General features: G+C 39.6%; 1 protein-coding gene across 8 annotated transcripts in view; it reads right to left on the reverse strand.

Annotated features, from left to right (window-relative positions):
- Window positions 1-848: 848 nt before the first annotated feature.
- col11a1a (collagen, type XI, alpha 1a) overlaps window positions 849-13660 on the reverse strand; it is an 87384-nt gene continuing 74572 nt past the window's right edge. For all 8 annotated transcript variants that reach the window (XM_035999468.1, XM_035999472.1, XM_035999466.1 and 5 more), the window contains 13 exons: window positions 11632-11685; window positions 10203-10310; window positions 9834-9887; window positions 9424-9477; window positions 8526-8633; window positions 7464-7517; window positions 7336-7371; window positions 7191-7244; window positions 6823-7069; window positions 6039-6151; window positions 5530-5598; window positions 2966-3199; window positions 849-2358 (listed from right to left, as the gene is read on the reverse strand). In XM_035999468.1, the coding sequence (XP_035855361.1) occupies window positions 2212-2358; window positions 2966-3199; window positions 5530-5598; window positions 6039-6151; window positions 6823-7069; window positions 7191-7244; window positions 7336-7371; window positions 7464-7517; window positions 8526-8633; window positions 9424-9477; window positions 9834-9887; window positions 10203-10310; window positions 11632-11685 (1332 nt within the window). In that variant the 3' untranslated portion in view covers window positions 849-2211. The remainder of the gene's footprint in view (window positions 2359-2965; window positions 3200-5529; window positions 5599-6038; window positions 6152-6822; window positions 7070-7190; window positions 7245-7335; window positions 7372-7463; window positions 7518-8525; window positions 8634-9423; window positions 9478-9833; window positions 9888-10202; window positions 10311-11631; window positions 11686-13660) is intronic.

Genomic DNA, 13660 nt, shown 5'->3' on the forward strand with positions numbered 1-13660 from the left:
TTGCTTTAAGTTTTAATTTCTGCCCCTTTACCCTTTCATTAAATGTATCCTAAAAGTGATGATGAGATAACATGTTAATTAGTGAGCTTTATAGGTGCTGGTAGGCTGATTTTGTTTCCTTTGGACGGAGCCAGGCTAGTTTATTCTCCCGTTTCCAGTCTTTATGCTAAGCTAAACTTACTGCTGGCTCCGGCAACATATTTACTGTACAGATGCGAGAGTGGTGTCACATCTAATTACCACAATATGGATTGCATGTGTGAGAACAAGGCTCCCTTTCTGTGCTTTGCTGCAGACAACACCAAGCCATACATAATGGTCGGACACAATTTCACTATTTTCTCACTCAGAAGTCGCACACACAGTTCTTCTTTGTAGAAACAATCAACACTCACAGGTAATTCCAAGATGTTAAGGACATCACACAAAGCTCTATAGCACAAATTGAAATTCCAACTTGGTAAAAGGTTTTTGTCATAGAAAAGAATTCACATTTGCCACACATATGCTAAGATAACTGCGCTAAAAACCCTCCCCACCCTATTGAAGCCTTTACATCCTTTGTGTAATATAGGCCTTGATGTTTCACTCTATCTGAATGAAAAAAAACCTATCCAGTGGAGTTAAATGGCTTTTTTGTGTGTGTGTGTCGTCCCCCAACACTTATTACGCTCATATACATATTGAAAAATATAGCTCATAGTAAATATATGTCCATAGCTAATCCTTCTTGTGGAAATAAACAGCGAATATAGGAACATTTAAAAAAAAATTGCCATTCTTCCTATGAAAAACAAAAGGAGACATTTTATTCACGTTTCCATTCATGTACTCAGAATAAAAGGGAATTATTGTAAGATGGTACTTTATTGGTTTCAAGAGAGATGGAATTGCACCAGCCCAGAGTCTTAGTTGAATTAACATATCCTTGATTTAAAGCATTTAACATGTACAGTTAGGTAGATCTACTCCAAAGTCATTTTACACAAACCATAGAGACATTCAGTTCACTGTTGTTTAGAATCCAGTTTTTAATATTTAAATGAACTATAAAAAGCACATTAAAACATTTTCTCATTTTAGTTACAAAAATGGGTCACCTAAAGGGCTTCTCATTGCATTCACAGAAGGATTTGAACAGTGGATGTCTAACAGTTAACGTATTTCTCTCTTTAAAAAAATCCCCACCCAAAATATATAAACTTAATTGCTTAACCAAGGTATATACAGGGCATAACATCCTTGCATCTTACAGGTTATCAAGAAAGTTTGAGGTATACAACCAAAATAAAAAGCCTGTCAGGAAACAAAACAGAAAAAAACAACAAATAGAATTAAATAAAGGAAAAATGAATGCCATGATTTCTTCCTACTAGCACAGGATCACAACATTAGTGGGAGATGTGTATACGTGCTGGTGTGATACTTCCAGTTGTTTCACCTACGGTCACAAGGGCAAAACAGCAAATAACCTTAAGCTTTGGACTGTCAATATATACAAAGGGAATACAGTCTAATTTAGCAATAGAGAATTGTTTGAATGCTCACTTTATTTGCTTCATGACAAATACACAGTATGTGTTGAACAAAAAAAATATCAGAATTATAAATTTATTTGATTGAATGATATCTTTAACTTACACTGTATATCTTTGAACCAACATAGAAATTAAAGAGCCGGAAGCAGAATCTGATACACATGCAAGTTTTGAAAGTGGATTCAGAAATAACAGTATTGTACAAAATAATAATTACATTTTTTTTTTTATAATTATCAAAATACACCTTCTTTCTTAGCACCTCTTTATATTTTGTGTGTGTTTTGAACAAGCACCATTGTAGTCGTTTTCATACAGCACCTGGAGTATCCAGAGAGGAGGTCTGTGTCCCCTTATGTCGCCTGACCCCCTCTCTTGGTTACCTCCGATTCACCCTCCTCTGCCACGCGTTCAAATGTCCTTCACCTTTGCTCCATAACGTGGTTAAGTCATGTGGTTCGAGCCCTACAAGGGCAACAAGTATTTTCCTGGGTTACATGTACATACATGGAAAGACATGCTTTGCTACACCATCTCTTATTCAAAACTTGCATGTGGCATAGAAAAGGGTGGGGGGCTAGAAATGGGGTTTGGTGGTACCCAAAACGTCTCAACTTGACTTTCTTTGCTGGCCCCATCGAGTCCTTTTTTTTTTTTCTTTTTCGTGTTTTATTTAGCCAAGGAAGCAGATGGGCCCAACTTCAAACCCAAACTTCTGGTTAGGGTCCCCAAAGTCAGTCAACATGACATCGATGATTGGAACCTGATCGATTTTGGGAGTATTAATCTCCATCACAGTCTTTCCATAGCCTTTCCTCGTCTGCAACAAGAGAGACACGGACACAGAGATACAATTAGACAAGCAAAAAAAAAAAAGAAAAAAAAAAAAAACCTTTGGCAAAACCTTTCACTGTGTCTTCATGCTGATTATTAGGTCAGTCCATTCATTTCCTTTAGACCCGAGCTACTGGGAAAACGTTGCTAATGTGTGTGTATGAGGAGAGATGGGCTTTTAACAATCATTAGCTGTCATCAGCTACAATACATAGCTTTCCATTCTTGTTTCACTACTAATGTGATTTCCTTACAGAAATAATAGTTCTGTTCAGTAAGTCCCAAATAAATGAGTAACTGATTCCAACTATTCAAAGCTTGACAGTTCTTAAACTTCTATTTGAAACACCACAGGACATAATGTGTCAGAAGTCATGCTCGATTTTTGTTCTTTTTTTCTTAATAGCACTAGCTAGCTAGGGTAACTCATCCGAAAAAATCCAACTTTAAAGAGCAGCAAAACGTGCATGCTGTAATTAGCCGTTTGAATTGCTCGAATAAGTCGAATTAAAACACAGTAATTTTGAGTGATGCCTGTAACAGCCATACAGTCCCTGCTCATTTAGACAAACTGATCCATGGACAGGGCTTACCGCACAGCCGTCTGAAAGGGCCTTGATGTAAGGGTTATTGTCATAGGACATCTCCTCATCGTTGGCGCCCAGGAAGCGCAGCGCCTTGTCGTAGCTGTCGCTGGTGGCGTCGTGCCACGCCACAGACTGGTGGCAGCTGTAGGTGAAGTTTTGCCTGGCAGAGGCTGTCAGTAGTCTGAGGAAGGTCATCTGTACCATGTTTATTGAGTTTCCATCTGCGTCAACATAGGAAAGCTGTTGGTGGGCAAAAAGGAAGAGAGGTCAAAGGTTAAGAAGCAAACACTTCTACATTTTCACTGGATTTATAAAACAACTAAAATAAACTAACTAATAGAAGAGAAAGAAATTATGAAAGAACTGTGTAAAAAATATGAAGGAGTAGTCATACATAATAATAAAGCAATTAGAAGTCAAAACAATAAAATAAACTGAACCAGAGATGTTTAAAATGTTTTTAGAAATTATGCATATGTTAGATCTCCAATAGCCAGCTTTGTATCTTGAACATGCGGCCTCATTACTGAAACATAAAACAAGATAAAGATATTTAGACTGCCTGTTAGAGTGTGTGACGAACTAACACAAATTAGTGTAAAAAAAGAAAGAAAACCTGAAGTGTTTTGGGAGAGTTTAAATATAATTTTCTAAATAAGATTAAGTCTGTAGTTTATTAATGTTGAAGGCAATGAAAATATGGTAACACTTTACTTGAAGGGTATCTACATAAGAGTGACATGACACTGTCATGAGCACATGACACTGTCATGACACATGCACCCTAACCCTAACTCTAACCCTAACCCTAACTTGTCATGACAAAAACCGAATGATACTTAATGACAGAAGCGTTATGTCATAAACGTTTATGACTTGTTTATAATGTTTATGACACGTTCATGACAGTGTCATGTCACTCTTATGTAGATACCCTCAAGTAAAGTGTAACCGAAAATATTTACATTTTATTTCTGTTAGAAAAGGCAGCTGATCACACAATTTCCCTTTGTACGGTGTACAGTTTCTTAAGATATGAAGAGTATGTCCTGGCCCAAATAATATTGAAGTAAGTTAGTTATGGGGGGGGAAATAAAAAATACCTATAACAATTAGTCATATGTTTTCCAATTGATATACAGTAACCGTCGCTGCCTCTTAACCCAAATAAATCCCAAAACAGCTTTGACAAGGATAGTGGCTGCATGGTAAAATTACCCTTAGTTGCTTTGTCACTATAACTTTAAACATTACTGAATGGGGCCACAGCACTCTCATCTAAATCAACTGCAGAGGAGCTTAGTTCACAGGAGTTGCATCACAGAAAAGCCCTCTGTTCAACAAAGACATATTTGCTCAGTCAGGCCAGATGACTTTTGCTCAGATGGATTCTATCTTCTCGCCAAAGTCCTCCATCCCAGGAGAACACTTTTACAGCCAGCCAGAGGATTTCTACACTTACAGTACTGTAGGCATCAGTTAGTCCTATGGTACTTTAATTCCTACATGGACAACGTTATCTAATTACCATTGTGTGTTAAGATCTTAACAGTCTATAGTTAAGATAGTTGTTCTCCATTTAATTACAGTAGGATAATATAGTTTCTAAAAGGCTGTGAAAGATGATGTCCAGGAAAAGCACAGAGCAAGATACATTTGTGAGTCATTGAATTTACTTTGTCTTACAGTATATATGGTAGTTTAATAGCATATGTATGTTTGTAACAATATATTTTTTGTCTCACTTTAATAAATGTCAACCTAATGAGCCTTGCCTGTCTTGAATCTAAAAAGACGAGAGGTCTACAGAACACACAAGACCCCGACAGTGAACCTTATCTGAATATGTGCATTAACAGAGCCCTCAGTTTGTAACCAGGAGATGTACTGTGTATTGTTCTGTCACAGTCTTTTCTCTTAGGAAATACATCAGCATGACAGCAGTCTGATGGAGCAGACAAACTTGTTTCTTTCATTTTTGACTACAAGAAATAGAATCTGATGTTTACCGAGACCATTTCTAACTGTTCAAGGGCAGAGTGAGGACTACTGAAATGCTAAAATACTCAGGCATCCTGCTTGAATCCTCTGTAATGTTTTATTGATGCTCTCTTCTTTATATAGAACAGTCTTAGAAATGTAATGAATTGTAATGACAGTAACTGAAAATGAGGCACTGGTTCAAAAGGAAGTAGATTATTTTACCTAAAAGCAATCTTTTTCATGATGAAAGCCTACCCCTTGCACTTTGAATTCTCTCTGCTCTTGTTTTGCCTAAAGTATAGACACATTCAAACCATAAGGCAGTTTGGAATTTCTCTATGGGGAGCAACTTTGGGTCACTGCCTCACAATTTTATGGGTGGTGCTGCTATTTGAGTCTATTAGCAGCTGCTTGCCATTTTGCAGTATCTCTGCACAGGTGCATGGGAGAATGCAGGGAAAATAAAAGAGATCGAGCAATCCATTCAGTTTAGCACTGAGTGAAGGAGTTTATGTATTTGGTATTTTTTGGTATTTTTTGCAGTAAACTGAAGGAGGTGGATGAAAGAAGAGGAAAAAAAGACTTACTATTTTCCCACGCTTAAATTCACTGAACCATGTCCCAGGGACTTCTTTGGGCCATGAAGATATTCTGACCTGTAGAAAACAAAACCAGATAGGGCATATTAATAATAGACAATATCATGGGCATTATATCTATATTTTTATATAAAAAATGTCTATTGTATAAAACACAGCCTGAAGGGTAGCATCGAAGTCTATCATCTGGGAGCAGAAGATAAACCTGTATGTTATTTTAATATCTTTGAAATATCGTTTTTTTACAAACTTTATAGTCAAAACATTGCATCGTATTTGCCTTTTGGTGGTTCTTGTGTTGTTTGCACAAAAGTGAATATCAAAATGTACAAGCTTAGCCCTGAAGCAAATCAAATGGCTTCCTTTGACAACTTCAGCCTAGTGCTGCGCTGTTGGTTGATGTGGTGGTTTAACATAATGGATTAAGATTTGATGAGAAATGATGATTAGAAACAGGCAGTTACAAATCTCGTGGGTACAAATCCAAAGTCACTTACTCCATTAGACTTCTTATCTGGATAGATGCAGGTTTCGCCCCCGGCGGTGAAGTTACAGTAGACTTTGAAGGAATCCCCGGAGCAGCCTTGGTTTGGATCAATCCAGTATTCGCCTGAGGAGAACCAAGCACACTTAAACATCCTGTTCTACTACTGTCCATAGAAAATGGCTTGAAGCTCCTTTTCAGAAATGAAGTGTGCTAGAAGTCCTTGATCCTATGTGAAATTCTGCTTTAAAGTAGTTTACTGCTGATTTTCATGGCTTATACACTGCTAGATAAAATGTTATTGTTATGCCTGGAGCGGGGTATAATTTATCTGCAACAATTTTGACAATTTTGCTCAACAGAAGCAAAATGAGTAAGGACAACCTAAACCAATCCATGTGGCTCTAAATGACAACCTTCTGTCACTCCCATTATGCCTCTTGTTTATTGCTCTTATGGAGACTGAGGAGGTGATGGAAAATGACTTAAACTGCAAATAGTAAGCACACATAAGGAAGAAAGGGAAACGTTCCAACACTGATTAGCCCAATCTTCTCTGGGCAGTGTTCTCAATCACTGTTTGAACTAAAAAAAGTTTGTTTTTTCACTTGAGTATCAGTTTGTCAGAAAAGCAGAGAAAATGGGGAGAATCTCTAGTGTCTCAATTCCCGAGGATTATAAAGTTCTTCTCTGCTGTAGCCTGACTTTGTGAGTTACACTAATAAGAGGGGTGTGTTTTTATACAAACAAAACTCTTTCAGTATTACTTTACTTTTACGTCAAACACTCCTGCTTACCATCAGGGAACTCTGGGTGGCAGAGCTGCAGATCTTTGCATGTCCTGGCAGGGTTGTTTTGTGTGCCCATGGGGTATTTCATGCGTTCAATGTCCTGTTTGAGGTTGTTGAGTGAGCCGAAGATGTCCTCCATTCCCTCGCTGTAGTCCATGATGGCAGCGGCTGCGTCTGACTGCATGCCACTGGAGCGCTTGGTCTTTTTGGGTGACTGGATGGGCAGGGGCTGGATAACTTCACCTGGTGGGCCCTGTAGGGTGTGGTGGGAAAACGGTTTTAGATTTCATACAAGCAAACTGACCTGAGATTGTGTTCAATGCAATTTTAATTTAGCAGGAAAAGAGGGAACAGTAGTGGTCTTAAATACTCACAGGAGGACCAGGAGGACCAATTGTACCAGTGTCTCCCTTTGCACCAGCAGGACCCTGGGACACACGTGAACAGACACATGTTAACCAAGATAAATCAAACATACAAACAGTGACAATGTTCCTTTTAAACACTGATAGTACTCACAGATGAACCCTTGGCTCCTTTGGGACCTTGAGGACCCTGCATATAGAACAGAAGCACAGCAATTTGGCAAAGTCATTCTATCGTCAGTGTAGAATCTAAATGAATGAGTGAACCAGTAAAAGACTTACAGGCAGACCGGGGGGGCCTGGGGGACCGAGAGGACCGGAAGAACCACCGATACCCTGTGATAAGATGAGATGAAAGCAGAAGTCAGATACAGTATATATTAAAGAAACCTTGTAGACTAAAGTATTATTGGGAGGCTTAAATAATGAGCGAAATGAAAAAGCTAGAATGTAATGGCACAGGACCAGGGATATGGAACAAATGCATAATGAGCCTTCTTATGGAGTTTTTTTATTAACTGAGATGAGAAGAATACTTCATTTTAGCCATCAACACTGCACTTGATTTCTTTGAACCTAGCAATTCGCAATTGTATAGCTCAATTTAGTCAGGAAATAAAGCCAAACAATATGAAGCCTATTTCCAGATCCTAAAATGGAAATGGTAAACTGAGTGAAAACTTTTTTGAAGCCCTTGTGCTCTGACAAAAGGGGACATTACGATTTCAGTAGGCCTAACTTCCAGATACTTAATCTAACCCATCATTTTAAATGACCAAGCCAGGGCAGTCCAAGGGCCACAGCAGGACAGAATCGCGAATGCAGTCATCCTGCAATGTTTATTTAAAAATGGATGAAGGCTGTCATCAGTCCTTTATCGAGACTGAGCTTCAACCTTTTTTCAGTTCTTCTTACTGTTTTAGTGGAGGGCTCAGTGGTTGAAAAGAATATATTCATTTTAATGCTGTGGTTCAGAAGCAAACTCGTTTCAGTGTTTTCAACAATGCAGTTAAATATGCACAGTAGGCATTAGATACACAGAAACTGATCCTCTCCAAAAACAGTGAAGGGGAGATCAAAAGTTTAAACACGATGCCTCAAAGCCATGTTAATACAGTTGTTTACATCCTTTGAGCAATATGAATGAGTAGTCCAATCTGTCAAAGCTAGAACCAACAGAAAGTTTGCTCATGGTGAGTGAAGAGATGTGCAGTGCAGTGCAGTCAGTGCCTCTTTCACTGGGTTTCAGTCAACAGCAAGTGACTGTGGCCACGGTGGAAGGGCGAGAGGTGGAGGGCAAAAGGGCCGGGGACCAAGGTGGGAATGGAGTCATCAATTACTTACACTGTCGCCCTTGCCACCGGGAGAACCTTGGGGCCCGGGCAAACCTCGGTCTCCCTTCTCTCCTTGCTCACCAGGGGGTCCAATCAGGCCAATCAAACCTGGATGACCCTGTAGGACGAAAACAAATGAGCACACACAAAGAACAGTCAGAGGAAACAGCAATGTCCTTTGTGCTCTAAAACTTTAAAGCTATTGTATTCATGTCTGACACGGGCAAAAATCAAACAGCATTTCTTCCACAATACTGAAATGCACATGGAAGGCTGTGAAGTTTCATGACAATACAGATCCTCAGGCATTATAATATAAATGTATCTCCTGGAACAGACACACAAAAAAACTATTCACAACACTAAGATGATGACTTTGAAATAGGCAAGCTTTAACCAGACCCAATGATTTGAGAGCATTAAACACGCACAACACGCAACATGGTACCTCTATTGTGTGCTTTTAAACTGCTTTCTCTCAAGCCATCATGTCAGTGTGTGGGAGGCAATTTAGATAGAGTAATGTGTGCTGTCTGAATATCCTTTGCAGTTATATTTCACTGGCAAATTTGACAGTGGCAACGAAGAAAAGAGCAAGATTAGAGAGATCAGAGTGATACATCACATTCAGCTGCATATTCAATCCTGTTAAGAGTTTTTCTCTTACAGCAGCTATGGCAAAAACTAATTGTTTCCTAAATGTTAACAATAAGCTCTATTATCAACGCTGCTTTGTATTTCTAAAAGATGTGTTGCTTTTGATCAATTGCAAAGTCGTGGAAGCTCTGTGCAAGTGGCGAACAGCCTTGACTGAAGTCTGAACCTAGATCACCGTTTTCCTGTTTATCTGCCAGCCTATTTGGAACCTGGGAAATGTAATCAGCAAGAAGAAAAGGGGCTACACTCACCTTTTCACCTTTAGATCCAGGGTCACCTTTCAGACCAGGAAGACCAGGAGGACCCTAAACAACAATAGCACAAGTTAAAAAATCAATTTCACAGAGAAAAGTTAGACAAGACCTTGTGAGGAAAACTAGCAAGACAGAAAACTTGAAGCAGGAAATGAGGTAATAGGGACAAAGAAACGTGAAAAGGGAACAAAAGAAGAGGCATTAAACCATCCATGTATTACAGATATGACTCATAGGGACAGTCCAGTTGGTTTTGTTCCACCTGACTGAACCTGGAAGACTGGAACTCAGGGAAAACGTATTTCCTATCTCTGTCAAATATGAAAAAATATACCTCCCAACTACTCCAACTCTAGCTAGATAAATAGTGAGAAAGAGGCAGAGAGATAGATATTACACATACTAACCATGGGGCCAGGTGGACCATCCTGTCCTGGGGAGCCGGGCAGTCCTTGTTCACCCTGTGAAAAGCCATTCGATTGCAGTGAGCATTATAGCCTGCTGTATTTTCTCTGGCCTGCCATTGATTTGCTGTGTTCAGCACAATGATTAATAGCCCAAATAGGGGGAAAAAGTGTGCTGGAATAAACAAGCGAAACTAAAGTATAAGCCAAATGGATGTATTGATTATTCCATTAAGTCTTTCATCATGCCTTAGCAGTACCTTTTTATGTGCACCCACTGTGGGTGGGTGTCTGTGTTCAAGCATGCATGTCTGTATGAGAGTGGAGCTGAATGTATCACATGGAAAAATCACTGTGGTATCTCAGACTTACGACAGGGCCAGGGATTCCACGCAGACCCTCTGGACCGGGCTTTCCTGAAGGTCCCTGGGGTCCAACCGGTCCCGTTTTTCCTGCTGGACCCTCGGCACCTGCCTCACCCTGTATGTGAATATGCAAGTGTTGTGAAGAAGCAATGTTACATAATTTAGGAATTTAAGCTTACTGTAATGTTACTGAGGAACAAAACATCAGTCAAATAAAAAAAATACAAAACAAAATGAATGTCTGTTGTAACTGTAGCCAGGGGGGACACTCTACAGGTAAATCTAAATAATAAAAAAGTCTACATGTGCATCAACTTCTAAAATCTGCAGCACATAAAGAACACTTGATGTGTTGTTTTCTTTGGAGCCTCTCGGTATCTCAGAGTAATTTTATCAGAATTCAGCTGTGGGCTGCTTTTAGCTTTAAATTATGCTCAGACAGTATGCAGTGTGTAGATCGGGTAAATGGGGACAAGTAAACAAGAGTCTGAGTTATCGGATGAGCCAGAGTGCTCCGGCTCCTCCAACTGAGGTTCAGAACAGGCACAGCCATATATGGTGCTACATCCTGCTATGTTTTCATTTGAGGTCCATGAGAAAATTAGCTTCAAGTTCAAAGTGTGCCACGGAGGACCGACTGTAATCTGAAATACATCAATACGCACAGAGACTGGACAGAGCTCATGGAAATAAGATATCAAGTTTGAGCTGCAAGGTATTTACAGATTATAGGCTTATTATAAGCAAAGTGGGCAGAACTACTTTAATAAAACTATTGTTTATTTTGGCTATCTTTTGGCAAGCACACCTTCAAGGCTGATTTCCACCTTTAAGAACAAGATAAAACACGTGCTTCCTTAAAGGTCATTCTTCAAGGCAATTAAAAAAAAAATACATTCGTATGTAGATAGTTCATAATACTACTATAGTATAGTGTACTAGGAAATGAAGTTTTACATCCATACTCATGTAACCAGATTAGCTGAGTAGAGAGGTATGTGTTTGTCGTAAATGTGATTTATATGAAGTGTGCACCAGCTGGTGGTAACAGATCAGGTAGCAGATCATATGTATAGCTTTAGACTGATGAAACCAGGAGCTTGGTGTGAAACAAGTGCAAACTCAGAGACGCTTCATTTGGGCTCTGATTCTGACTAAAAAGGGAAAAATATAATTACTCTGAATACCTGAGGGCTAGACTCCTTTTGTCTGTCTTGAAATTAAGCCACAGCACAATGCAAGAAACAAGTGCATCTTAGTTTGACTCAAATAGGCTGCATCCATACATTTCCATTTAATCTAGGATGGAAATTACTTTTTGCGTTTTTGTGCTTTTAATTTAAGAGGGGGAACAATGTGGGTACGGGTAACGGGGAGGCAGTACAGGGACTTGCTGAGACGACTCTACTGTGTGAAGGATGAATTGATTTTGTTACCTTAGCGCCCTTCTCTCCTTGTCTGCCCTCTGCACCAGCAGCCCCTGGAGGTCCCTGAGGAGGATGACAGTTTAGTTTTAGCATTTCAACACAGCATCAGCACACACTAACTGTACAACAACAGAAGCTAACATCATTAAGCAAAAATAACTCAGTTATGCATCTGTTTGTATGCTGGCTAATCTTTTTTACATGATGTACACTGTTGTGTCATGTATGCTGCATACATGCTTTAGTCTTAAACCAGGAATGATCCTCACCACCAGTTTTTCTTCAGTACATCTTGCCAGCCTCTTGGCATTTCAGTTTACTTTTATACATATTGTATTCATGCCTGTGACATATTCTACAGATGGCTTTAGACATTGAAACTGTAGTGATATGTGTAAATTATCTAATGTTGCTGGTATGAAGTCAATATGACTATCACCAGATCATTGTCACTGTCTATTTTTGCTGAGAATCACGCCTTACACAGAAAATAGGCAGGATGCACGGCTGCAGCGCGGCTCCTGCTGTATCTGCTCATGTGGCTGCTCTAACTCGTTAACACGGGTGGCGAAATGAAAAGCAAGATGTCCGTGGTGCACACACGCTGCTCAGATAGCTCTCCCGCACAGACAGCTGCCAGTTTTAAGCAGTTTAATGTCATTCAGATGCAGAGATACAGTACATTTTTTTACAGAGGTCCAGACCTCGGTGACCTCATAGCTGGCTACGGCCATGTTTCTGTCAGGAGCTCTCAGGCACACAATGATTTCTTTCAACTGCAGTGGTCCCTCTTCAAAACCCCTCTCCATCCAAATTCCACTCTCATCTGGCCGCCTGAAGCCTGGAGGCTATTGACTGAGAGCCTATAATGTGAGCTCGCCTCTCGTCTTGGTGCTTTCATCTTCTACTCTTCTACCTCTTACTGTTGAGGAAGAGGCAGGCTCTTGAGCACAAAGAGCCATTTCAATTGTAGCACGATATACAGCAGCTAGAATCAATGTGTAGGTGTGATCTTTTTGTCAAGATCGCCAGGGCACCTTTTTGATGGCTCTGCAGCATCAGGTGTATGAGACAAAGTTTATTACTGCCCTTAATCTTATGAAATTGCTACTGAGAAAGGATAAAAAGGTACAAAATTAAATAGTGACCTGCACCCAAAAAAAAAAATTAAAGCCAGATGAAGCTAATAACTTTTCCATATTTCTCTTTTCAAGAAGCAAAGTTGAATACATTCCCAGTATTAAGGCATTAGCAAATCAGATGAAACTACATTTTCTGCTATGCTACAGTAAATTGACTTTTCAGAATCGGAGGCTGTGCTCGATAAAAGATTTAAGGATTGTTGCCATTTTATACAGGCAAAACGCTGAGAAGACACCGAAGGCTTGCTGTGGACTTATGTATGCAAAGGAGCAACCTGTCGGGGAGCAGCAGGGATCATCTTCTGTCCCTCCTTTCCCCACCTGAGCGATTAAAGACCTGTGAGTGATAAAATAGCCCTTTTCCTTACCATAATCCCCAGGCCATTTAGGTGCAGCATATGCTGATACCATGCTAAATGCTCAGAATGTAAATTTCATTGGGCACATTAGAAAAGCAATCAGCCCAGCATGTTTAAAAATGCATGACATATTTTTTTCTCCCATTGGACTGAGCCTTGGAGTCTTTCTTTGAAATGCAGTCAGTCACTTGAGATTGTGACTTTTCTTTCAAATTCAGGAGAATAGCTGCTCATATTCATGTGGACTTTGAGCTTCACATCATATTGAAAATATATTAATGTTCCACCTCAGATTTGTGCATTCAAAAAGTAGCTTACTGGCTTTGATATTTCACTCTGTTATCTCAACCTCATACTGTAGGATGCATGGAGAGGATCTCCTTATTGGTTAGAGTGATAACGGACATCATAGAAGCAGAAACTTTAATTGTGTTTTACATTTACTCAGATTTGTTTTCTCAAAGTAGAGACCCAGTTCATCTAGTAAAGGCAGACAAAAATCTCATGAAGATGATCGCATCACAATCAACACAGATG

Source organism: Sander lucioperca, chromosome 1 (genome assembly GCF_008315115.2).
Source record: "Sander lucioperca isolate FBNREF2018 chromosome 1, SLUC_FBN_1.2, whole genome shotgun sequence".
NCBI lineage: Eukaryota > Metazoa > Chordata > Actinopteri > Perciformes > Percidae > Sander > Sander lucioperca.